The 25,314-nt window shown below is 43.3% G+C and overlaps 1 protein-coding gene across 3 annotated transcripts in view; it reads left to right on the forward strand.

Moving 5' to 3' along the window:
• Nucleotides 1-14,082: 14,082 nt before the first annotated feature.
• The window catches only part of SLC25A14 (solute carrier family 25 member 14), a 41,921-nt gene continuing 30,689 nt past the window's right edge, over nucleotides 14,083-25,314 (forward strand). For 2 of the 3 annotated variants that reach the window (XM_013008653.3, XM_045295967.1), the window contains exons 1-4: nucleotides 14,083-14,153; nucleotides 14,276-14,522; nucleotides 22,050-22,143; nucleotides 23,824-23,971. In XM_013008653.3, coding sequence (XP_012864107.1) covers nucleotides 14,448-14,522; nucleotides 22,050-22,143; nucleotides 23,824-23,971 — 317 coding nt within the window. In that variant the 5' untranslated portion in view covers nucleotides 14,083-14,153; nucleotides 14,276-14,447. The remainder of the gene's footprint in view (nucleotides 14,154-14,275; nucleotides 14,523-22,049; nucleotides 22,144-23,823; nucleotides 23,972-25,314) is intronic. The other variant, XM_045295969.1, reaches the window with a different exon arrangement.

The raw sequence follows: 25,314 nt of genomic DNA on the forward strand, positions 1-25,314 counted from the left end.
GGATTATGTACCAATAAAACTGTAAAAAAGAAGAAGAAAAGAAAATCGTGTGTGTGTTTTGTAGCTGATTTGTCCAACACAATACATCTGCTGCTTCTCTGGGCATCCTGGGTATTTAGTGCCACACATTTTCTCACCAGGATTTGCTATATCCCATGCTGCAGAGCTACGCCTATCACTATGTCTTATTTTCAGGGTATGGCTTGTATTGCGCAAATGCTTAGAAATCCTGCTACGGCTTATCTCATGGTTATGTCTTATTTTCGGGGAAACACAGTATTTGTTCCAATGCCACAGTTTGTCTTTTCAGTTCCATAGTAGTGTTTCTGGAAGCACTCATGCTACGATTTTTATCAAGTCTAATTTATCCATTCGATGTCCAGAGAACCTGTAGGGATATTAACCCTTTCATTTCTAATGTTGGTCATTAGTGTCATATTTCTGTTTCCCTGATCAAGTTGGCTACAGATTTATAAACTGTGCAATAAGATTTTCTCACATAAAAAACCTTGGTTTAATTGTCTCTATTCTTTTTTATTTTCTATTTCATCATTTTCCGTCCTGTATTGTTTCCTTTTTTATGATTATATTGTTGCTGCTGTTAGGTGCCATCGAAATACCATATGTACTCAAGTATAAGCTGAGTTTTCCTGCACATTTTTAATGCCATTTTTGTGGTAAGGATATCCTTGGAGGATATTAGGGTTGGCTTATACTTGAATATATATGGTAGCTCTGACCCATAGCAACCCCATGTACCACAGAACGAAACACTGCCCTGTTCTGTGCCATCCTCACAATTGAGCCCATCTTGTCAAGGATATTCCTCTTTTTTACTGCCCCTCTACTTTATCAAGCATGATGTCCTTTTCCAAGGACAGGTCTCTCCTGATAATATGCCCAAAGTATGTGACATGAAGTTACTCCATCCTTGCTTCTAAGGAACATTACGGCTGTATTTCTTCCAAGATAGATTTTTGTTTGTTTTGTTTTCTAATCATTGTATTGGGGGCTCTTACAGCTCTTATAACATTCCATACATCATTTGTATCGAGCATATTTGTACGTATGTTGCCATCATCATTTTCTAAACATTTACTTTCTATTTGAACCTTTGGTGTCAGCTCCTCTTTATTCCCTCCTTCCCCCCGCCCCTTTTTGGTTTGTTTGTTTTTCAGCAGTCCTGGGCACTTTCAATACTCTGCACTGGCACCACAATTCCAATGCATTGTTTCTTCTACGGTCTTCCATATCCAACGTCCAGCTTTCACATGTATATCAGGTGATTGAAAATACCATGGCTTGGGTCAGGCGCACCCTAGTCTCAAAGTAATACCTTTGCTTTCTAACACCTTATAAAGGTTTTGTGCAACAGACTAATCCAATGCAATGAGTTGCTTGATCTCGACCTGCTGCTTCCATGAGCATTGATTGTGGAGCCATGCAAGATGAAATCCTTGACACAATCTTTTCCCATTTCTCATGATGTTCCCTATTGGTCCAGTTGTGAAGATTTTGGTTTCATTTACATTGACCTCTAATCCATACATTGAGTTGTAATCCATATGGAAGTCTGCTTACATTAGATTCAATTTATTATTTTCTAGTTCTCTAAGATTAAAGCTGAGGTTGTTGCTTTAAGGTCTTTCTGTTTTTTCCAATAAAGGGATTTAGTACTTCAGAGTATTTCTTAAGGATCACTGATGGCACAGTGGTTAAGCTATCCACTGCTAACCAAAAGATCAGCAGTTCGAACCTACCACCAGCCACTCCAAGGGAGAAAGCTGTGGGGAAGTCTTCTCCAGGAAAGGTGGTAGCTTTGGGAATCCTATGGGGCAATTCTTCTTTGTCCTTTCAGGTAACTCACTCTGAGTCAGAATCAACTCGATGGTGAGAGGTTTTGCTTTGGGATGTACTGGTTGATACCTATGACTTTTTAACTAGTGTTTTTTTGTTCAGTTCAAAATATTGTCTAATTTCTCTTTTGATTTGTTCTGGCATCGAATTGCAGGTATGTATATGGAATGTGCATGTCCTGTTTCAAGTCTCAGGTTCCGAGGCTCAGATGGAGGAATGGTTCCATAGAACATCCTGCTAATACCTGGCCAGACCAACTGAGATTTGGGACTGCAACCATGAAACCAAGTTCGCATAATCTTCATATTTGTGGCTAGCAACCCCGACAATGTGGAATGGCCTGGTTGACTGTTGCCAGTGTACACATTTGGTATTTGTGAAAAAAAGCAATCCACCACCCATGGTTGTCTTGGAGACATTCAAGGAGTTAGCAACTAGACCTGGTGTTTTCATTCTTTCTTTACAACAGACCAACAGGAGATTTCCATTTTGCTAGCCCTCCCCACTGATGAAAGGAGCCTGGTGGTTGAGTGTTTGAGCCTACAAGCTGGTCCACAGGGGACAGATGTGGCTGTCTGTTCTCATACAGATGTCAGCCTGGGAAGCCTTCTCAGGCAGTTCTACTCTGCCCTGTAGGGTAGCTATGAGTCCAAATCAACTGAACTGCATTAGAGCAACAGCAACAGCTGCGAAGGTGTGAATTAGAGTTGCGGTTTCAGTGATGGGAGAGTAAAGGATGCTTAGGGATTGGGTGCTTTATGGCCTACAATCATTTGTTGTCATGCCAATGATTCTGTTTAACATTTTAAAAAGCATACAGAATAAACACCTCTCCTTTTTGTCATCATTCTTCCTGACTATTACAACTTTCCCAAACTTAGAATAAAGCTCACAATCTTTACCAGGTTTATACCTGGGCCTGCAAGACCTACCCAGTTACTGTTATCTCCATTGATCCCTTGGCTCCAGGCCCCCTGGTGACCTCAAACACAATCCTGCTTCAGGGTCTTGCTATTGTTCTCTTTACATGGTTTGTGTTCTCAGATAGCCAAGTTACTCAATCCTTCACCTCCTTGATGCCTAAATATTGCTTCATTGGAGAACCCTTGCCTTCACTGACCATTTTCCAAAAACAACAGACCTGCCATTCTCTATACCCTTTCCCTATTTCATGTCTTGACAGTACTGTATTTTCTGGCCCCGAAGAATAACACAAGCCTTCTACATTTGTTTGCCAACTACTCCTTTCCCCCAGGAAGTAGTTTTGTAAATGTGCTGCACTAAGTTTTCAAGCCACATGCTTAAAAAACTGACAGAGCAGGCACTTTTGAAAATACCTCTGGCATGAGGGATGGAAAGACCAGTTGGCAAATAACAGAAGGAGTATGTTGATTACAAGAAAAAAATACAGTATATTATTAACCAGAATATTTATTTATTTATTGCTTGTTCCTTGTTTCATAGGAGCAGGTGCTATTTCTTGTTTTTTTGGGGGTAGGGTAGGGGGAGTGGGGTAGGGCTGTTTTTAGTGCACTGCTAAAATCCCATATCTAGCACAATGCTTGGCAGACAGTAGGTACTCTGTAATTACGTATCACATGAAGAAATGAATTGAATATATGAGAATTGTGTCCACTAGAAAGCCCTGGTGGCATAGTGGATATGTGATTGCTGCAAGGCAGCAGTTTGAAACCACCAGTCGCTCTGTAGGAGAAAGACAAGGCTTTCTACTCCTGTAAAGAGTTCCAGTCTCAGAAACCCACAAGGACAGTTCTACCCTGTTCTATAGGGTCACTCTGAGTCAGAATTGACTCCGTGCCCATGAGTTTGAGGGGTTTTATTTTGGTTTGTTTGAGTATTTTTTCCCCCTTTTTAAAAAATCATTTTATTAGGGGCTCATACAACTCTTATCACAATTCATGCACACATCAATTGTGTAAAGCGCATTTGTACATTCATTGCCCTCATCATTCTCAAAACATTTTCTTTCCACTTAAACCCCCGGCATTAGGTCCTCATTTTTCCCCTCCCTCCCCGCTCCCCCCTCCCTCATGAGCCCTTGATAGTTTATAAATTGTTATTTTTGTCATATCTTGCCCTGTCCGACGTCTCCCTTCACCCACTTTTCTGTTTATTTGTTTTATGAGAAATATGTCAACTTGCCCTGGCCATGATTCCTAGTACTGGGTGGTAGCTGTCCACTATTTTGTGAATTCATCTCCTTTTTTGTGATGTGTTGTAAATCCTGACTTTGGACCTATTGTCAGGAGAAATCAGTCCCTGGAGAACAGCATCATACTTGGTAAAGTCTGTGGGGGGGGGGCGGCACAAAAGAGGAAGGCCCTTGACACAGTGGCTATAACAATGGGTTCAAACTAAGAAAAATTGGGAGGATGGCAGAGGACCAGGCGGTGTTTCGTTCTGTTGTACATTGGGTCTCTATGTGTTGAAATGGACTCAACGGCACCTAACAACAACAACATATATGGGTGGCATAGTGGGTTACATATTGGGCTATTGTCTGCAAGGTCAGTAGTTAGAAGTCACCAGCTGCTTCTTGGGAGAAAGATGAGGCTGTCTACTCCTGAAAAGATGTGCCATTTCAGAGGCCCCAGGGAAGAGTTCTACTCTATCCTAGAGGGTCACTATGAGTCAGAGGCAACTCATTGGCAGTGGGTTTGGTTCTAATATATATAACCACACAGATTCAGTCTCATTTATATGTAATCATCAGAATGCTACCATGGATAACTTGGCCTTATCAAAGTGTCTTGCTCTACTGTGTATGACCTTTGTCTATTTTTCAAGAAAAAGAGCTCTGAAAATATATGTTTTTTTTATTTGTAAAGTTTTGTCTATCAAATATACTTCCATATTTTTTCCTCTGAATTACTGTGTCTTTTAACTTTGGTGGTGCTTTCTGCCATTCAGGAAGTGATTTGTATTGTGTGGGCCATTCTATTAACCCTTTGTTTGGATGATTTCTGCCTTTGATGGCATGCATGCTTAGAAAAAGTGTGACCCACCCAGGGTTAGGAAAGTGTTCACCTGTGTTTTCTCCTATTGTCACAATTTTATGCTATTTTGTTGTGTTTCTGATTTTAAGGGATCTGTAATTTAGTGACAAAGAAATTGATTGTCTATTTTTGTGGCGGGTAGGCTGTGTTCCAAACTTCTTGCACCACTTGAATATTCAAGAGCAACATAAAGTTGTTGCTAGTGGAATCCTTGCTTCCAAAGATGAGGAAATTTAGGGACAAGGGCAGTTTAGATTTGGTACTTGTCTGAGACCACACAGCTGGTGAAACTTGGTCCATGGGATATGGTACAATGGTATATGTAAAATATATGGAATATTGAAGGTTTTTTATAACAGATACTCCCCAACTTATGATGTATTCGAGTTACAATCATTCACGACTGTGGGTTTTATTTTTTGTTTTTGTTTTCTTGTATTGCTTCTAGTTTGCACATTCTTCCTTGGAGGAAGATACAGGAAAATGCATGCTAAGGATATAAAAAAAGTTGCTGAGTGATGTGAACATGCTCCAAGCATCGAATCAGGATAATATGATGCAAGAGATCAGTGGGAAAATCATCCATCTGGCAAGATTACTTAATGGCAAACTTGATGTTGCTGCTTAGATCAGAGTGGAGAAATTGACAAATCAGGACTTAATGGATTTCTAAGTAGAAAGAAAGAATGAGGAAGAGGTTGGAGAAAAGCTGTCAAGATTTTTTAACACTGAAAGAACGAGCTGGAGTTTAAATAAAAAATTAAATGAGGGATTATGTTTCTTGAAAATGTGGCCCCAAGTATGCATCGCTTTGCTAAAGTTGATAGCCAGATTCAGGAAGTGGTGAAATTGTAGTTATGAAATAGACGGGGGAGCAGAAAAGAGAGAAGGACTATACAAATATCTCTCACTCATTTTCTCACAATGGAAATGTCCTCCCCATTCCTGGAATCACCCAGATGATGCAGAACGTTCCACAAGTGGTGGTGTTATTACCAAAACTGACAAAATGCCACCCCCCCAATTCTTCTTCATGTTGTGCCAGAAGAAGCCAGCTCCTAGCACAATCACTACGGGTTTGGTAGGCGCAATTGTACAGCAATAATAAGTAAATATTATAGTAAATTTATAGAGAGCATGAGAGATAAAAGAGATATATAGAAATAAATGGAGTCAGACACATATTATGGTAGCATGCTCACCTCAGCCCCGCTTGGTGGTCCACGTGGAGGGAGTGAGAGAGAACTTTAATGTTCCCCAAGCTTTTATACTCTCTGGGGACATTGGGTACGTGCAAGCCCCCACATTACAGGTGAAGACATACGTCACAGGAAAGGGTTGTGCTACAGGTATTACAGTGATGGGAGGAGGTGATCTAGGGACATATGCATTACAGAAGGAGGGATTGGGGTGTACATTCAGCAAGATAGGCGGATCCTAGATTTCTGGTAACAGCTTAACTAGACTTTGGGTCTCTATAGGAACCATTATCAGTTGGGTGTGAACTCCACCCACAGGAACCAAACTGATGGCTTTAGGCTCCAGCATCAGGGAGCAGGCCCACCCCTGTGGTGGGATGAGACAGCAGTCTGGCAACTGATTGCCTTCAGGGGGGGAATGCCTGAGCATTTGCCCTCCCCCAACAATGTTGGAGTAAATTTTTACGATATATGTGCTTATATGTATGTATGTAATTGTAGTAAGATATATATGTAAGTTTATATGTACAATTTGTGACCACCAAAGGTGATATTTATATAGCTACAGATCACAAAAGGCAATAATAAAGAAACTTTTTTAAGTGAGGTGTTCGACTTAATGTCAAAATTGACTTGGAGCAGTCATAAGTCACAGATGACCTGTATTATGGCTTAAACATAACTTCTATTGGCTGCTATGACTTGAAAATATGGTAAATCCATTTCTAAAATTCCATAGCTTCACAAGTATTTTTAAAATTTAATGGGAACAAACAAAACTTTTAAGAAAACGCTGTCAGTTAAAATAAGATTCTAGCAAGCCCTACAGTAATCAGTGAAGAATTTCATTGGATAATGGGATTACAGGGTGTGTTTTTTTAAAAGAAATCTTCTTTGTCTCTATAGTCTGTATAACCGGATTTATGAACATTTTTCTGATCCTAAAAATAGCTATATTAATTACTCTCTCTTTTTTTAAAGGACTCTGAATGGAGGAGCAGGCACTATCTCAAGGGAAATAAGGATTGGAAGAGGATTTATTATAATTGTTACTTTTTGGCAACAGGAAGACTCAGTGGAGAGGCAAAGATTGGTGCTCTGGAAGCAGCACCGGGCTCCAGGTGAGGGAGCAGGTTCTATAAGGACAGTGTTTATGTGGTATTTGTATGATTACAGAAGGTTGAATGATTGGAAGGGGATATAGCAAGATGTTAATGGTTAGATATTGGGTTGTGGTGAGGATGGTCGCATCTCATTGTAATTTTCTTTTGTTTTTGTGATCTGCTTGTCTGTATTTTTGAAATTCCGTTGGTATTTTCCTTTCTTCCCCATAAAGATGTAAAACTTTTAAAATCAGAGGAAAAGAAAAAATGATCATGAAACCCAGATTATAAGGTCTGTTTTCCGTTGCTGGGGGATCATGGGGCACTGACACCAGTGTACAAGGCCCCCTCTAGGAATATGTGACAGACACATACATATCCCAAAACATAGAATGTTAACCTGTGTGGCTCTACGGAAAGAGCCCTAGAAGGAGGCTCACCAGTCTGCTAAGACTACTGTTCTTTGTGTGTTTGGTTTTGAGGTAATGTGACCTTCTTTATGCTTTTGTGAATAGTTTAAATGTCTTGGAAAGATTAGGTATGTTTTCATAATCAGAAAAAAATGATGAAAGCTTTTGTGCTCTTGAAAAATAGGTATAATCTTCATCATAGGTGACAATCGTTCACGGGACTTGTGTTGTTAAAACCGCCTCTTGAGCTCTTTGGCTCTCTGACCTGGAGAAGTAAGACGCAGAAGCTCTCCTTTGAAGCGAATTTTTCAATTTTCCTCTAGTCAGATCTCAAGATGAACACAGTCCTTGATAGCAGCTTTGTGAGACCCTGAGCACAAGATCCAGGTAAGTCTTGCCCTGGGCTCCTTACCCTCTGGACCTGTGACACAGCAAATGTGCATTGCTTTAAGCTGCTCAATGGGTGGCCAATTTTCCCACAGGAATCGAATAGTGTGCCCACCCGCATGTGTGAGAGTTTGAGATGCTCAAAACTTTGGCCATTCTGGTAGCTGTGTAGTGGTATCTCACTGGGGTTTTAATTTGTACTTCTTGGAGACTACTGTTGAAACCTTTTTAATATGCTTATTGGACACTTGGACGTACTCTTATAAAGTGGCTTTCAGTTGTTTTGCCATTAACAAAAATTGAGTTGCTTGTCTTTTTATGACTGAATTATTGGGGTTTTTAATGTATACTCTTCACTCACCGCCATCGAGTCAATACCGACTCAGAACAACCCTAGGGCAGAATAGAACTGCCCCTGTGAGTTTCCGAGACTGTAGCTCTTTACAGGAGTAGAAAGCCCCATCTTTCTCCCTTGGGGTGGCTGGTGGTTTTCAACTGCTAACCTTGCTGATAGCAGCCCAAAGCATAACCACTATGCCACCAGGACTCCTTTTATGTATACATGGAATAAAAATGTCCTCTTTCAGTGTAACTTGTCACTCTCTTATTAATGTCTTCACGTTTTTTTAAATTGGGAGTTAATATATATATCATTATCATTTTATAGTTCAATCACATCAAGCAGTGTGGTACAATTGCTACCATAATCCGTTTCCAAACATTCTTTTCCTTCCTGGAATCCTTGACATCGCCTACTTTTTTTTTTTGCTCAAAGAAAAATATTTTATTTTATGCTATTTTTTATAATCATTTTATTGGGGGCGTGTATAACTCTTATCACAATCCATACATCCACCCATTGTATGTCAAGTACATTTGTACATTTGTTGCCTTCATCATTCTCAAACATTTGTTTTCTACTTGAGCCCTTGGTATCAGCACCTCACTTTTTCCCTTTCCTCCCTGCTCCCCTCTCCCTAATGTACCCTTGATACTGTATAAATTATTATTATTTTTTCATGTCTTACACTGTCCTATGTCTCCCTTCACTCACTTTTCTGTTGTCTGCCCCCAGGGAGGAGGTTATGTAGATCCTTATAATTGACATCGCCTCCCATTTATCCCGTCCCCCTCCCCCACCAATGTAACACTTCCCCTCCAACCCTTATTCTACTTGCTGTCTCTGTAAGTTCACCAATCCTGGGTTTCTTACACTGAAAAACAGAAAAAACATATAACATAAATTCAAGAGGGCGACTCCCAATAACATAACACATCTGAAATAAACCCTAATATGAACAACTCGCCCCCTCAAAGTACAGAAAATGGTGAAAACTAGATCAGGTCCAGCATACATCAGAGGGGGGATCAACTGACAAGGTTTTAACTGTTCAAGTCAGGTTTATCCCTTTGATCTTCTATACTCATCGCTCCAGTGCACTCTATTTAGTTACTGCCTTCCTCCCATTCCTCAATTATGGATAGAGGGAGATCACCGGAGGCTTATTTCCTATGTAGTTCCCATGAACGAATCTTGCGCTCCCACTGTCATCCATGGCCTTCTGCAAGCTGGATTCTCATAATTTATGCTCTGATATTGTTCCCTCCTTTGACTTCGGTTTATATGCTTTGTAATCCTCCAGTCATTGATGATGGTGTGCTTCTTCCATGTGCACTTAGTTGATATCTCACTTAGATGGCTGCTTGTTTGGAGACAATCCTTTAAAACCCCAGACACTATTTTGTCTGACAGCCGGGCACTATCTAATGTCTTCACTACATTTTGCTATAGTACCCATGTAATTTAATGCTCCTTTTAATCTGTCTTGAAAGAGTGCTCCTTAATAGGCAAGGATGGCAAGACTTTGTCTTCCATACTTTGGACATGTCAGGAGAGGTCAGTGCCTGGAGAGGGACATTGCGCTTGGTAGAGTGGAGGGGCAGCAAAAAAGAGGAGGCTCCTTAATGAGAAGGACTGAGGCAGTGTCTGCCACAATGGGATCAAATAGGCATAATTGAGAGGGTGGTCCAGGAGCAGGCAGTGTTGTTCTGTTGCGCATAGGGTTGCTATGAGTCAGAAGCGACTTGATGGCACCTTCCAATGACGATGTTCCTTAGAAGCTAGGACACACACACACACACACACACACACACACACACACACACACACGCACACGAAGCTAGGACAGTGAGACTTTGGACTTTATCTCAAATACTTTGGACATATTAAGAGGGACCAGTTCCTCAAGAAGGACCACATACATGATAAAGTAGAGGGTCAGCAAAAAAAGAAGACGAGCCTAAATGAGAAGATTTGAGCCAGCGGCCACAACAATGGGCTCAAACATACCCATTGTGAGGACGGCACAGGATCAGGCCAAATATCATTCTCTTGTACATTGGGTTGCTATGAGTCAGAACTGACTTGACACCACCTAACAAAAGCAATGACCACTAGAATGTTCTCCATTTAAAATTTAAAACAATTATCAGAATATCTAACAGCGCTTCCCCCCTTCCCTGCAAATCTTCCATGCTAATAAAATATTTAGGGGTGTCCTGCGTCGTCGTATCATCTTCGAGCAAGGTAATAAGACAGGGGAGGTCTGGAAAGTGGGCCAACTGCAAATTGAATGGAGTGGTGCCAAATGAGTGGGAGAAAACACTGCTCTGGTGAAGGACGTGCAGGAGGGCTGACAAGGGGAGGAAGAAAAAACCAAGGGAAGTAACATTGGCTAAACGTGCTAAAGGCCTGGCATTGTGCTCAGAGTATTGTCATATTTAATCTTCAAATAAGGAAACCGAGGCTCAGAAGTTGTAGATTAACCCAAAGGGATGGAGCTTAGAGAGTGATGGGATTTGGTTTCAAAAAGGCCTTCTGTGTTCAGGGGCAGTGCTCTTTCCATTCTTTGTGAACGGCTGTTGCTCTGGGGAAGAATAGAAACTGGAAAGCACATTTTGGTTCATGTAGATGAGAACTTTCTAACAGTGATCCAGTAGCGCAGTAGGCTGCCTCCTGCTGTATACTTGCTGTTACTAGGTGCTATCGAGTTGGTTCCGACTCACAGCGACCCTACAGACAACAGAATGAAACACAGCTCAGTCGTGCACCTTCTTCACAAGTATTCCTATGGTTGAGCCCACTGCTGCAGCCACTGTGTCCACCCATCTCCTGGAGGGCCTTCCCCTCCTTTGCTGCCCCTCCACTTTACCACGCATGATGTCCTTCTCTAGCCAATGGTCTCTCCTGACAACATGCCCAAAGTGCGTAAGATAAAGTCTCGCCATCGTTGCCTCTAAGAAGCATTCTGTCATTAGACTTCAATGACCAGTGTTCACATCTATCCTGAAAGTGGTCAGAGGACAATTGTCATTTGGACTAGCATCAGTGACCTCTCAGAGTCTTAAACTGGAAGATCCCAGGACTCTATTCTTTTGCTGAGTTGCTCACTTGAAGAGGCCAGAATGCAAGCATAGCACAAGAGAACACGAGTAAAGCGTGATCTGGGTGGCAAAGGATACACACAGGAGGGGATGGCAACGGGAAACGGCCAATTTGGGTGGTGAGGATTAGACTTTCGATATGGTCCTTCTAAGAAAATTCTGAGAATCTAATCAAGCTGCAAATGTGTCACCACAGAAAAGTGTGTGCTGTGTGGTCGTTTTGTTTCAACAGCTGCTATGTTTTGAGTTATTCATGGGAGAATGTTGAGAGTAAATTACCAGGAAAACAAAGATCATTCTTTTAACCAAGTGTTTCAAGCTGGTGGTCAGTATGATTAGCTGGTGCTGGCAGCAGGCGTGGAGCCAAAGTGCACTCTTGTAGAAACATGAAGATAATGATTTGCTCGGGAGCCACCATGATTCTGCAAGGTTGAGCAACCTGGTATGTGGAGCACCTGCACAGGCTGCCACTGTGCATAATTTTCATGCCATTGGAGAACAAGTTTTTCCAAATATGAACTGTAGGCTACAGTGTGGCTGGGATGAAATGCAAGTGGAAGGAAATTCACATTTCTGGCATGCATGTCCACAATTCTTAGTTTTATTTTAATAAGGAAGCCTCAAAAGTTAAAAGGAGTACTTTGGAAGTTCAGAGGCATGGTAGTGTAGGAGTTACGACTATGGGCTCTCAAGTGAGGCATGTGTTTGAAATCTCAGCGGTGCCACACACCAGCATATAACGGGAATCTCTTCTGGCCTCAGTATTCTCATCTGTCAAAAAGGGATAACAAGCATGCTGGGTTTACAGGGGAAGGGTGAGCACATAAAACACTTGGCACCTCATGGTTCAGCATTCTATAATGTGGGTAAAATCATTTATGTACCATATATACTCGAGTATAAGCTGAGTTTTTCAGCACATTTTTAAATGCAGTTTTTTGTGGTAAAATTAGGTGGCCCGACTGATATTTGGGTTGGCTTATACTCGAGTATATATGGTATGTGGCCTGAAGACAACTTTTAAATGCAAGGGGTAAAAGGACACCAAATAAAATGAGGAAGGTCTATTTGGATTGGAACAAAGACTCAACCTATGGTATTTTCCATGGCCTCTTATGCATGTGGAAGTTGGGCATTGACTAAAGAAGACTGATGAAGACTTGAAGAATCGAATAGAAGACTGCAGAATTTGAATGGTGGTGCTGGAGAAGAATATTGAAAGAACCAGGGACTGCTAAAACAACAAGCCACTCTGCCTTGGAAGAAGTATGACCAGAGTGCTTCTTATACGCAAGAACGGCAAGATTTTGCTTTACAGACTTGGGACATGTTGTCAGGAGAGACCGGTCCCTGGAAGACATCATGTTTGGTAAAGCTGAGGGGCAGTGAAAAATACGAAGACCCTCAATGAGATGGATTGACATGGTGGCTGCCACAAGGGGCCTCAAGCATAGGAACAACTGTGAGGACAATGCAGGACCGGGCAGTGTTTCATTCTGTTTTGCATAAGGTCGTTATGGGTTGGCACTGGCTTGATGGCACCTAACAACCACCACCACCACCATCACCACAACAACCACAAAAGCTATTTTGAAAATTCCTTCAGCCTTTAACCATTTAGGGCCATGGACCTTGCAATGTTTACACCATAGTCTTCACATATAAACACTAAGTTATTTCAAACTTCTGGGCGATCCCTGAGACCTTCAAGCAAGAGGCTTAAGTCCAGCTTCAACGTAGAGGCTAATGGGATCACCCAGGGAGCCTTGTGGAACACCTCCTCAAGCAAGCAGGCAGCAGTTCACAATATTACTGCATTGTCTTTTGGCTAATTGTAAGGTGTGGATTCACTAGGGTTGCCTGGGGCATTTCACTTCAGTCCCACGTTTCTAACCTTTCCTTCCCTTTTCAATGGATAGTTTTGACTGAACCATGAGTTTTGAGTAGAGGTGGTTATCTAAGTTTGTGGAGTCATTCTGGGCCCACAGGGACCCAAGGCACCACAAACCCTTCCCAGTCCTTCAGCATCCTCACAACGGTTGCCTGGTTGCAGCCACGGCATCAGTCCATCTCCTTGAGGAAGCTTCTGGCCCTCCAGCATCTTAACTCTTCACGCTCTACTTTAAAGGCTCAGCAGGCAACAGTCTTTCTTTTTTCTTTTCAGCTTTTTATTGCGAGCAGATCATCAGTCTCACATTCAACAAGTCACACGGTCTTGATTTCTTTTCTGCCCTCGGGCATTCCTGAAATACAGCTGACTCCCTTTCCTTCCCTCCTCCCCCCTAATTTGGGCCCGTCAGTTCTTTGCCCACCCCTCATCCCCAGTCACTTTCCGGCCCTTTTCAGGCTCTGCAGCACCCAGGGCGCCCAACCCCATCAGCCCACTTTTCCCGCTCCTCGCCTATGCTAACCCTCCCCTGCCTCTGACCCCGCCCCTCTTCTAGTGCAAGCTAGAAGGGGGATCCCTAGCGACAGCTCTGCCCCCAGCTGGCAAGCAGGTGAACTGCAGGTGTGGCCGGTCCAGGGGGCGGGGCCTCCAAACCTCCCTGACGCCCTCCGCTTGTTCTCGCGCGTTCTTTTCAGACTTCCAGGAGGCGGGGACGCCCGGCTGCGCCAGTGTTGCCCGGGCAACGCCTTGATTACTTCCGCTAGTTCCAATGCTTCCGGGTTGGCGTTGCGGTGGCGTTTCCAATCGGGGGAGCTTCGGTTTCCTAGTCGTCCGCGGAGCCCGAGCAGGTGAGGGGGAGCTGCTGGGCTTCCAGGCTGGGGAGCGGGGCTAGGCCGCGCGGGGCCGGGCTGGCCTAGTTTCTGGCCCGGCAGGGGCCTAACGGTCCTTTGGTCTCTCTCTCTCCCCTCAGCCGAACCCCTTCCCTGTCTCTCACGCTCCTGGCATCGGCGGTTTTCCTTCTTCGGTTGAACCCTGCTTCTCGACCCCCCCTGGGAGGCCGCCTTCTTCAGGCGCCTCCCTTCTCTCCACGAACTCGCTCTGACAGCTGAGGAACTGGCAAGATCCAGCTACCCGGAGGGTGAATGGGTGTCTTTCTCGGAATCATCCTAATTTTACTAAGGGTGAAGTTTGCTGCGGCGGCCGTGATTGTAAACGGAGTAAGCAAACACCTCCATTGTATTAGTGTGGGGAATGCTATTGAAGTATGATGCCCCCTGCATTCTCCACCCCCCACCCCCACCCCCACTCCTTGAGGCTGAGGCATCGAAGGCATCTAGAAAACCGCAGTTCAGTGACTTCACTGGGATGACAGCCATTCCCAGACGTGAAGGAGTTTACCAGGCAAGGGACATGGACAGTGTTCTGCCAGGGTGTCCTTGTTTTTCAGACTAGGGGCGGGGGCGGCTCCAGGTAGGCAGGGAGTCTCCCCTCACTTCCATGCCCTCCATCAAGTTCCGTTCTGTCACCATTTTACAAGTTGAGCTAAACCCGCACTGCCTACAAACCTCCTTGCCTGCCTGCCTGCCTGCCTGCCTTCTCAATGTGTGACCTACTGTGCCCGCTGAAGTCCTACTAGGTGAACTAAAATGTGCATTTCCTCAAGCCACTTTCCTGTTCAGCTACTGTCTATTTACCCTCCTCCCCCCTGTGGTTTCCAGGTGTGTGTACACATCCGATCTGATATTGTTTCAGGTAGACAAGGAAGGCAGTTCTCTGTTCCACTCTGGTTACTGTCTCTGGATGCCTGCTTCCCGGTGATATGTATGTTCTCACCTTGTTTTGGTTTATCCTGTCCTCCTACACCCACCTCCCTTTCCCTTATCTACACCTAGCCAAGGCTCTGCCTGCCCTCTTTCAAGGCCCGTTTTTTAAAAATATTGTTAATCGTTTTATTAGGGGCTCATACAACTCTTACCACAATCCATACACACATCAATTGTGTAAAGCACATTTGTACATTCATTGCCCTCATCATACCCAAAACATTTGTTCTCCACTTAAGCCCCCAGCATCAGGTCCTCATTTTTTCCCCTCCCTCCCCAGTCCCCCCTCCCTCATGAGCCCTCGATAATTTATAAATTATTATTTTGTCATATTTTGCCCTGTCTGACATCTCCCTTCACCCACTTTTCTGTTGTCCGTCCCCCAGGGAGGAGGTCACATATAGATCCTTGTAATCAGTTTCCTCTTTCCAACCCACTTCCCTCTACCCTCCCAGTATCGCCACTCACACCACTGGTCCTGAAGGGATCATCCGCCCTGGATTCCGTGTGTTTCCAGTTCCTATCTGTACCAGTGTACATCCTCTGGTCTAGCCAGACTTGAAAGGTTGAATTCAGATCATGATAGTGGGAGTGGGGGGGTGTAGGAAGCATTTAGTAACTAAAGGAAAGTTGTGTTTCATCGTTGCTACATCGCACCCTGACTGGCTCATCTCCTCCCCGAGACCCCTCTGCAAGGGGATTTGGAGTGGGCTACAAATGGGCTTTGGGTCTCCACTCTCCACTCCCCACTCCCCGCATCATTCACTATGGTAAGATTTTTTTGTTCTGATGATGCCTGATACCTGATCCCTTCGACACCTCGTGGTCGCACAGGCTGGTGTGCTTCTTCCATGTGGACTTTGTTGCTTCTGAGCTAGATGACTGCTTGTTTACCTCCAAGCTTTTAAGACCCCAGACGCTATATCTTTTGATAGCCGGGCACCATCAGCTTTCTTCACCACATTTGCTTATTCACCCGCTTTGTCTTCAGCGGTTATGTTGGGAAGGTGAGAATCTTAGAATACGAATGTAACAGAGGAAAGTATTCTTGCATTGAGGGAGTACTTGAGTGGAGGTCAAGGCCCGTTTTAAGGTTCTCCCATTTCCCCTAGCCGATTCAAAGTATTCTAGGCTACACTGCCTCTTTTTCTCTAATGGAATGACTTTGATTTCTTCCACCAGATCATAAGCTCATGAAAGGCAAGTACTATATTTCATACAACTTTTACCCCCCAACCCATCTCCTTGATCATTCAAGGTAGATAGGTAGAATGGGAAATAGTGGAATGCTGCTGAAATGGAAGTGTATGTCTGGAGTTTGTTTTCTTTTGCTTTTTTTTCTTCACATGATGTTATTACCCCTGACATATTTTGGCTTGGCTCTCCTGTGTTATTTCCGAAATCCAAGTCTCCCTAATGTTTCCCCTTACTTAAGAGGAACGCAAGAAAGGCCTTCAAGTATTCCTGACCACAACTTTAGAGTAGTGGAGGGCTGTGTATTTTATATTCTGAGACAGTAATTTTCTCAGGTTGAAGCCATGGTTTTCCTTCTTCAGATCTTCAGAACACGCAGTCTGCATTTTTGAGGCAATTTTCATTGACTTCTGTCTGTAATAAAACGGTTTCGGTACTCAGTTTCTGTTTTTAACCTCCCTATGAATGACCTCTCTCCTTTTACTGGTATCTAGGGTTAGCCCCCACATGTCACAGTCATTGTTAGCGGGATTGGACTCTTTTACACAAGAAATTCTCTGCAGCAGAAGCCAGGCGAGGGGGTTAGTAGGCAAAGAATGTTTGGCGTTGAGGGTTGGTTAGGTCCAGCAAGTTAGCTGTCATTTAATACAGGCACTGTACACAACGAGCGAGTCCTGGAGGCTGTCATGGGTTATGCACTGGCAGGTCAATAGTTCCAAACCACCAACCGCTCCTGGGGTGAAAGCTGAGGCTTTCTACTCAGAAAAGATTTACAGTCTGGGAAACCCATAGGGGGCACTTTTACTCTGTCCTTTAGGGTCGCTGTGAGTCAGAATCAACTCAGTGGTGTGGTGATTTTTGACTTTTGGTTTGGTATACAAGAGTGGGAGAAAGCACACTGGAGAACCAGCCACTTAATGAATGTCTACCTCATTCTGTGCAAACTGTTCTTCGAACTGGAAAAAGAACACCAGGACACATGCTCCCTGCCTTTGAGGAGCTGACTTAATTAGCGTGGAAATCAACAATCCTGGGGTAAATAGAAGATAAACCTCAATCTAGTCTTTTGTTTTTATGGCTGAGATTAAGATAAGAGGGGCTAAGTGAAAAATTAGGAAGCCACTGCCCAGTTGTGGTGGAGGGTCGGCATGAACCTCAGGCCTGCGCTCTGCCCGTATCTAAAAGATGTGCAGGTTTTAGTGATATGGTTCCCTGAAATCAACGGCCAATTCTAGCTGTAGTCATTGGAGGATAAGAAATAGGATGAAGAACATGACTCTGATTATTTGGCTGGAGGAAGATAAAACCTGATTGCTATCTGAAAATATTGGAAGGACTCCTTGAGGAAAAAAGAATAAATCTACCAGATTTCTCCAAAGAAGGAGTGAAAAGTAGAGCAAGGCAGCTTTGGGGCTCAATATGAGGAAGGACTGTCTACATCAGACCTAATCCAGCTTCAGAAGATGGTTCTCACCTAACATTGGAGGGCAAGGGCTTTTAACATCAGATGGACTGGAGGTGAGGGGGTGAGGGTGGCGGGGCAGTGGTGGCAGTGTTGGGTTTAGCCAGTGGGCCTGTGGATTTCGTGGACCAATAGAATGTAAGGTATGGGGCAGGGGGCACAAATAGAAGGCAGTCGATCTTTGCCAAGTGTGGACTCTTAAATGCAATCAACCGCCAACTACCATCGTTGTACTCAAGTCATATGTTTAAATACTCTAAGAAGAACATTAATTCATAATAGTAATCCTTTATATTAAATATATGGAGCTGCTAAAGAGGTACCTGATGCCTTTATTTATTTCATTTTACCCCAGAATTGTGAAAACTTTTAAGGAACCACTTGACTGACTTAGTATTCACTCTCTAGTCTCTCTGCTCCCTACTGTGGCCATGCCTCCTGCTTTTCCCAGCTTTATTAAAATCAAATCAACCCTTGAGCACATCGAGTAGCAAGTATTAAGCAGCTCTGGGGACTCAATGGTTAAAATGCTTGGATGCTAACGGAAAGGTTAGTGGTTTGAACCCATCAGCTGCTCCTTAGGAGAAAGATGAGGCCGTGTGCTTCCATAGAGGTGTACAGTCTTGGAAACCCTCATGGCGGTTCTGCTGTCCTATCGGGTAGCAGCTATGAGTCCGAGTGAACTTGACAAGGGTTTGTTTGATGTGGGGACTTTCAACTCAATAACTCAACTTGCTGCTATTGAGTTGGTTCCTCAGACTACGGCCTGTGGGCCACATGTGGCCCACCGAGGACATTTATCCGACCCCCGTTTTTTTTTTTTTACTTCAAAATAAGATATGTGCAGTGTGCATAGGAATTTGTTCATAGTTTTTTTAAAAAACTATAGTCCGGCCCTCCAACGGGTCTGAGGGACTGTGAACTGGCCCCCTGTTGAAAAAGTTTGAGGACCTCTGGTCTAGGGCATGGTAGAACTGCCCCTGTGGGTTTCCGGAAGGGTAACTCTTTACCAGAGTAGAACAACTCTTTCTCCTGAGGAGTTGGCTGGTGGTTTGGAACTGCTGACTTTGTGGTTGGCAGCCCAGCGCATAACCACTATGCCACCAGGGCTCCTTTGGGGGGTTAGCAGGTACTAAAGTTCTGATAGAAACTTTCTGGGTAATGAGATGAGTTGGACAAAGTGGAGAAGAGAAAGCTTTGGAGGGAAATACAGCAGTAGTCAGAAACATTTAAGTCTTTGGGGGACTGGCTAAATTGGCGAAGGAAGTGTGCATCCTCCCATCCACCCCCAAACTCAAAAAGGGCATATGCCACGACTGCTTTTTCATGCCTACTCGTATGGGTCAAGTTTTATTATCAATTTGAATGTTAATAAGAGAGTTTTTAGCATTCAGGGTTCTGATTGCAAGCTGCAGCAGATACTGGCACAGTGGTTAGGCTCTCCTCTGGTAGCTGGAAGGTTGGTGGTTTGAAACCACCAGTTAGCTTCCTTAAAGATTTACAACCTTGGAAACACTATGGGACAACTCTCTTCTGACCTATTGGGTCACTATGAGTTGGAATGGAGCCCTGGTGGCGTAGTAGGTTACAAATTGGGCTGCTAACCTCAAGAGCAGTAGTTTGTAAACACTAACTGCTCCTCAGAAGAGAAATGAGGCTGTCTGCTTCCTGTAAAGATTTACAGTGTCCAAAACCCACAGGGGCAGTTCTACTCTGTCCTTTAGGGTTTGCTAGGAGTTGGAATTGACTTGGTTGCAGTGAGTTAAGTAATTAAACATAAGCTTGTAAATGTGCTCTCCTTCCCAGAAAATTGTTCTTCTGCACTTCAAAACAAGACAAAACAAAAAAGCTCACAGAGTAGAACTGCCCCAGTGGGTTTCCCAGGCGGTAACTCTGTACGGGGAGTCCTGAAGGTATAATGGTTACACATTGGGCTGCAATCCCCAATAGTCCAAAGTTTGAAACCACCAGCAGCTCTTCGGGAGAAAGAGCTCCTATAAACATTCTGTGAACAGTCCTGTAAACAGTCTCCGAAACCCACAGGGGGTCCCTGTGAGTCCACATGACTCGATGGCAGTGTGTGAGAAGTCTACAGGAGCAGAAAGCTTCATGTTAGTTGCAGAGAATTTCCAATGTCTCCCCTAAAAAGAGACTGTGACTCACTGACACTAACCCCCAGAATGGGTGAGTCAGAGGGGTAGTGTAGGCCACCAGTACTCTTCTGTTAAGATATAAATTTGGACACTAAAATGTCAAACTGTAGTAAGAAGAGCTGCAGAGCTAGTGAGTGGTAGAGGCAGGATTTGAACTTACTCAGTGTGACTTGAGAGGCTTTTCTCCTGACCATAAGCCACTAGAAGTTGCTTCGTGCCATTCAGAAGTCTGCATACGGCCAACGTCTGAAAAAGAAATATTTAAAAGCAATCTGAGGGGAGCCAGTTTAAACAGATTACTTTCAGCTGAACCCAGACTGGGTCGGGAATGCCCTAGAGCAGTAGTTCTTAGAGTGCGCTAGTGGAAGTGGGCGTGGTGTTTGGGAATGAGGCCTGGCTCTCCAATTAGTGACGCTGGGGGTGTGATCCGGCAACCCAAATTTTGATCTTCCCTCCAAGTCAGTGGCTCCCAACCTGTGGGTCACGACCCCTGTAGGAGTCAAACGACCCTTTCACAGGGGTCACCTATGACCATCGGAAAACATCGGAAAAAATAGGTGTTTTCCGATGGTCCTAGGAACTGAGACACCACTCCTCTATCTGTCTCCAGGTGGGTGTGCCCACATGCAGATACGCTCACCTATGAGTACCCGGCGTGAAGACTGTCACCCACTGTACACCATGCTTCAAGACAAATTTCATTGGCTTGTCATTAGAAATAAATATTTCACAATATATAATCACATACTGTTTTTGTGATGAATCACTATGCTTTATGTTCAATTTGAAACAATGAAAATACATCCTGCATGGCAACAAATGTACAAATGTGCTTGACATAATGGATGTATGTATGGATTGTGATAAGAGTTGTACGAGCCCCCAATAAAATGATTTAAATTAGAAAAAAGAAAATGCATCCTGCATATCAGATATTTACATTACGATTCATAACAGTAGCAAAATTACAGTTATGAAGTAGCAACAAAAATAATTTTATGGTTGGGGGGTCACCATCACACGAGGAACTGTATCAAGGGTTTCGGCATTAGGAAGGTTGAGAACCACTGCTCTAGGTTATTGTGGTGCACACTAAAGTTGGACAACACTGGCCTAGAGGCCAGAGCTGTGGGAAAAAAGAAATCCATGAGGGAAAGAGCTGGGAGTGATTGAACCAAAGAGGAAAAAAGATGGGGCAGCGGGGGTGGGGTGGGGTGGATAGTGAGAAGTCTTTTTTTTTTGACAGTGAGAAGTCTTAATGAGGGTAAAGCAGCGGCATATAGATTTAAAGAGCCAGTACATAGAATGAAACCATGTATATGTGTTTCCCAAGGCCATAGAGAAGGAAAAAGAGATCCACTAGACAGACAGATGTTACGTGTCAGGGAGAAGAGCGACATAATCAAGATTGCTGTTGGGCTCAAGGAAGATTAAAATGGGGCTTCGCTCAGCCTGGGCCTAATGGGGACTAGAGATAGAAGTAGGGATAAATGAAAGCCCTGAGGTTTAGTGGAGAGATGAGAAGGCTACGTAAAAGCTAATTCTTTGTACCTGCATCTAGCTCATTGACTGCTTTTATGACATGCCTCAGCCTATAGCTTTAGAACTTCTGGTGCCTTCACTTGTTATTGTCAATTGAGTGTGATGAATTAACTGGGCCTCTTCTTTGCCGTTCTGTGGGGATGGGGGTAACAGTAAAAGTGGCAAGAACAAAGGGTAAAGGGTTTGAGTGAAATGCCACACCTGTCCCTCCAGAGGAGCCCTGGTGGTATAATGGTTACACATGGGGCTGCTGACCACAGAGTCATTAGTTTGAAATCACTTTTCGGGAAAAACATGAGACTTTCTACTCCCTTAAAGAGTTACAGTCTCGGAACACCACAGGGGGCAGTTCTACCCTGTCCTTTCAGGTCACTATGAGTCAGAAGTGACTCAATGGCAATGAGAGTGAGTCCCCACAGAGTGGCAGGAAAGGACAAGTCCCTGATTTTCTAGCATCTAAAACAGGCTGCCCCTTTTCCTCTACATGTATCGTAGTTGCCAGTTTTGTTGATATGAATTAACAAATGCTCCTCACTCTTGTGCCTTGTTCTGATTTATGTTTACTTTTAGCACCAGAAAAGTCCCACTGGAAGCCATGAAATGTCTGGTCTGAATTGGAAACCCTTTGTATATGGCGGCCTTGCCTCTATCGTTGCTGAGTTTGGTAAGAACGAGAACACTGACAAAGCTGCGCCTTTAAAGCAGTAGATGATGGCACCCTGGGTTTGTTGGGGTTAGGTTTGGTTTCCATCAACACTGGAGCAAAGGTAAAAAGATGCTCATTCTATTTGTTCCCCACATTCTTGTCGCAGTGCTACCAAGTAATATTTTCTGAGAAAGGACAGCTAATGACACAGCAAGTGCAGGAAGAAAAGTCAAATTCAGGAAGCTTTTGTGTTATTCCAATGATTTGTTCATTGCCAGGCTTGGCTAAAATAGGGAGTAGGGAGTTCTGCTATATGCTTGTTCTCTCTGAATTTGCTTATTGGTTCTTAGTAAATAGCCAAACTCCTTTAAAAACAGAACAAAACTCTGCCCCATTGTGGAAGGAAAAAATGAATTCTGAAAAAAGACCCTTCTTGATTTTTTTAAAATTTTGGAATATTTTTCAGCCATTCCTCTCCATCTTCCAAATGAGTTTTTTCTCAGATTGTTCATCAGTGACTACAGCCAATCTTCCGCATTCACAAACAATCTTTGTGGACTGGCTTGGTGGATGCATTGGTGCTGGTATACTGGTGACAATCAGTGACCAGAGCTTCATAATCATCTTGTTAGCTGGTGAACCTTGGAAAATGTTCCTTGAAACATATTTTTTTTCAATGCCATGACTATCCTATGTGTTGACATAAAGAGAAAAACCCATTTAAAGAAAGGCATTGACAAATCCATAACGCATTGAGGTCTCTGGCAGAGACCTCGCATAAAACAGCAGGAAATGTGGCCCAGTGCTGTGAAAGCATGCTGAGGGAAATGATGCTGCCCGATGAGTGCATCAAAGGACAGTCTTTGCAAGATCCCACCTCCATCCAGTATCAAACATGGAGAAATGCATAGCAACAGATGTTTATATGAGTGGCTAACAGGAGCCACTGTGAGAAGAGGGAGAGGGGGAGTTAATGAAAATATTTGCGCAACTGGATAGCAGTGAAAATAACACCACACATTGTCATTAAATTGTACACTAGAAATTGCCTAAGATGGCAAATATTATTAATATATTATCACAATTTTTTTAAGGGAAAAGTGATAGATACTAAGGATATGCCTTTTTTTTCTCTGCTCGCATTAGTCCTGATGCCCCTAAGGAACCACAATGAATCACAGCAGATGGGAACTTTACTGTGATCTTTTAGAGTATCGAGGGACTATTCCTTTCCTTTGAGTGGATAAAACAAACCCAAAGTGTGTAATATTGGAGCAGCACCCCCTTGCTTTCTTATCTTTGTGAAAGTTTTTGGAAATTTTTGTGAAAGAAAGGCCGAGGAGGCTTGAGAGAAGGGGTGGCAAGGGGGAAGAGATCCGATAAATGCCAGACTGTAGCATTACAGATGAACTGGACCCAAATTGAAATGAGTTTGAATTATACTCAAACCATCTTCAAGTGCCTCACTGCCACAGCTTGTTACAGTGTGGGTCACATCTCACTGCAGCGACACAGTGCAGTACATTTCATTGGCCCATGTAGGAGTCTTGCCCTTTGACAGTGGTCTTCTAGTAGATAACTTCTGTGTGTTACAAGACGAATTTTATCTTATCTTTCAAAAACTGTCAGTGGCTTGAAATCAGCTCCAATCTAATCATGACTCTTGGGAAATACTTCTAAATGAGTGTTTCTAAATAGGCACTTTCCCCATGGACCTCACGAAGACAAGACTTCAAGTGCAAGGCCAAAGCATCGATGTCCGCTTCAAAGAGATCAAATACAGAGGGATGTTTCATGCCTTATTCCGCATTTACAAAGAAGAAGGTGTACTGGCACTATATTCCGGGTAAGGGTAGATTCTTTCCTTACGTCATGAATAGTTTTGTTTGTGTGTGTGTGCGCAAAATCTATTGCATGAGTTTTATTCAGGCAGGGAATTCTTGAAACCGGGTATCATCAAACCACATGTGGAAAGGTACCCCCAAAGGTACCCCCACCAAGTTATCAGCAATTACTAGAATCGATTTGGTTTTGGAAGAAGCTGTAATTTGGTTTATGTCCTTCATATTCACTATCTGCTGCTGTAATTCAGTATTGACGTGCCCGTTTCCGTTCCACCTGCTGCTAATAATTTGTGAGCTTTGGATTTTGTGATCATCTGACTGTAGGTGATAAATTTCAAATGGGTAGTAGTATATCCCTGCAGAATGAAGGTCCTTGAGAGCCATTACTGATGGCGGTTAACTGTCACCCTGTCGTTGGTATTCTTCGTAACTGGCGAATACTGAACTTCTCTCGAAAGTGTTCTTTTTAACCAGAGATGTGAATAGCCTTGCTATTGTGCAGAATGTATTGGAAAGTGGATTATTGCAGGTGCAGCTAGGTTAAAATTTACTACCTTATCATTTGATCTGCCTTATGAGACATTTTAAATTTGTTCAAGTTTCTAATACTTTTTGCTTTCTTTTTGACTGAGGATTTTCTCTGTTGTTTTACTTTGTTATTGTTGTTAGGTTGGTTTTCTTTGGGGAGGGGAGGTATGTTTTTCTGTGCATGAAATCCAGGATGGGTAAATCTTTAGAAACAGTAACTGGATGAATGGCTCCTTGGGGGTCTGCAGGGGAAATTGGGAGTGGGGGGGTGGGGAGCTGATAGAATACATACAAAAAGGAAGAAGCTGTTGTAAAACTGGTTGTGGTGATGATTGTACAACTCTTCTTGATGTGATTGAACTACTGAATTGTATGATAATGTGAATTATACACCAATAAAACTGATGATTAAAAAAAATTGTTCTGGCACAGTGGTTCTCAACCTTCCTAATCCTGCGACCCTTTAATACAGTTCCTCATGTTGTGGTGACGCCCCCAATCATAAAATGATTTTTTGTTGCTGCTTCATAACTGTGATTTTGCTACTGTTAGGAATTAGGCAACCCTTGTGAAAGGGTCGTGACCCACAGGTTGATAGCCACTGTTCTAGCAGTTTAATGCAAAATATAGAAAGATACTCACGCACATATGCAGTTAATTTTTGATTGTTTTTGTTGTTAGATGCTGTTGAGTCGATTCTGACTCGGTGACTCTTTTGATTAGCCATCAGTTTGTAGGTTGTCGTCTAGTTTGTAATTTCTCTGCTGCCTAATTCCCAGGCTACCCTTGCCTCTAGGCTGTAAGTTTACCGCACTCA

Source organism: Echinops telfairi, unplaced genomic scaffold (assembly GCF_000313985.2).
Source record: "Echinops telfairi isolate 266 unplaced genomic scaffold, ASM31398v2 ScPeMD7_6681;HRSCAF=7622, whole genome shotgun sequence".
Taxonomy (NCBI): Eukaryota; Metazoa; Chordata; class Mammalia; order Afrosoricida; family Tenrecidae; genus Echinops; species Echinops telfairi.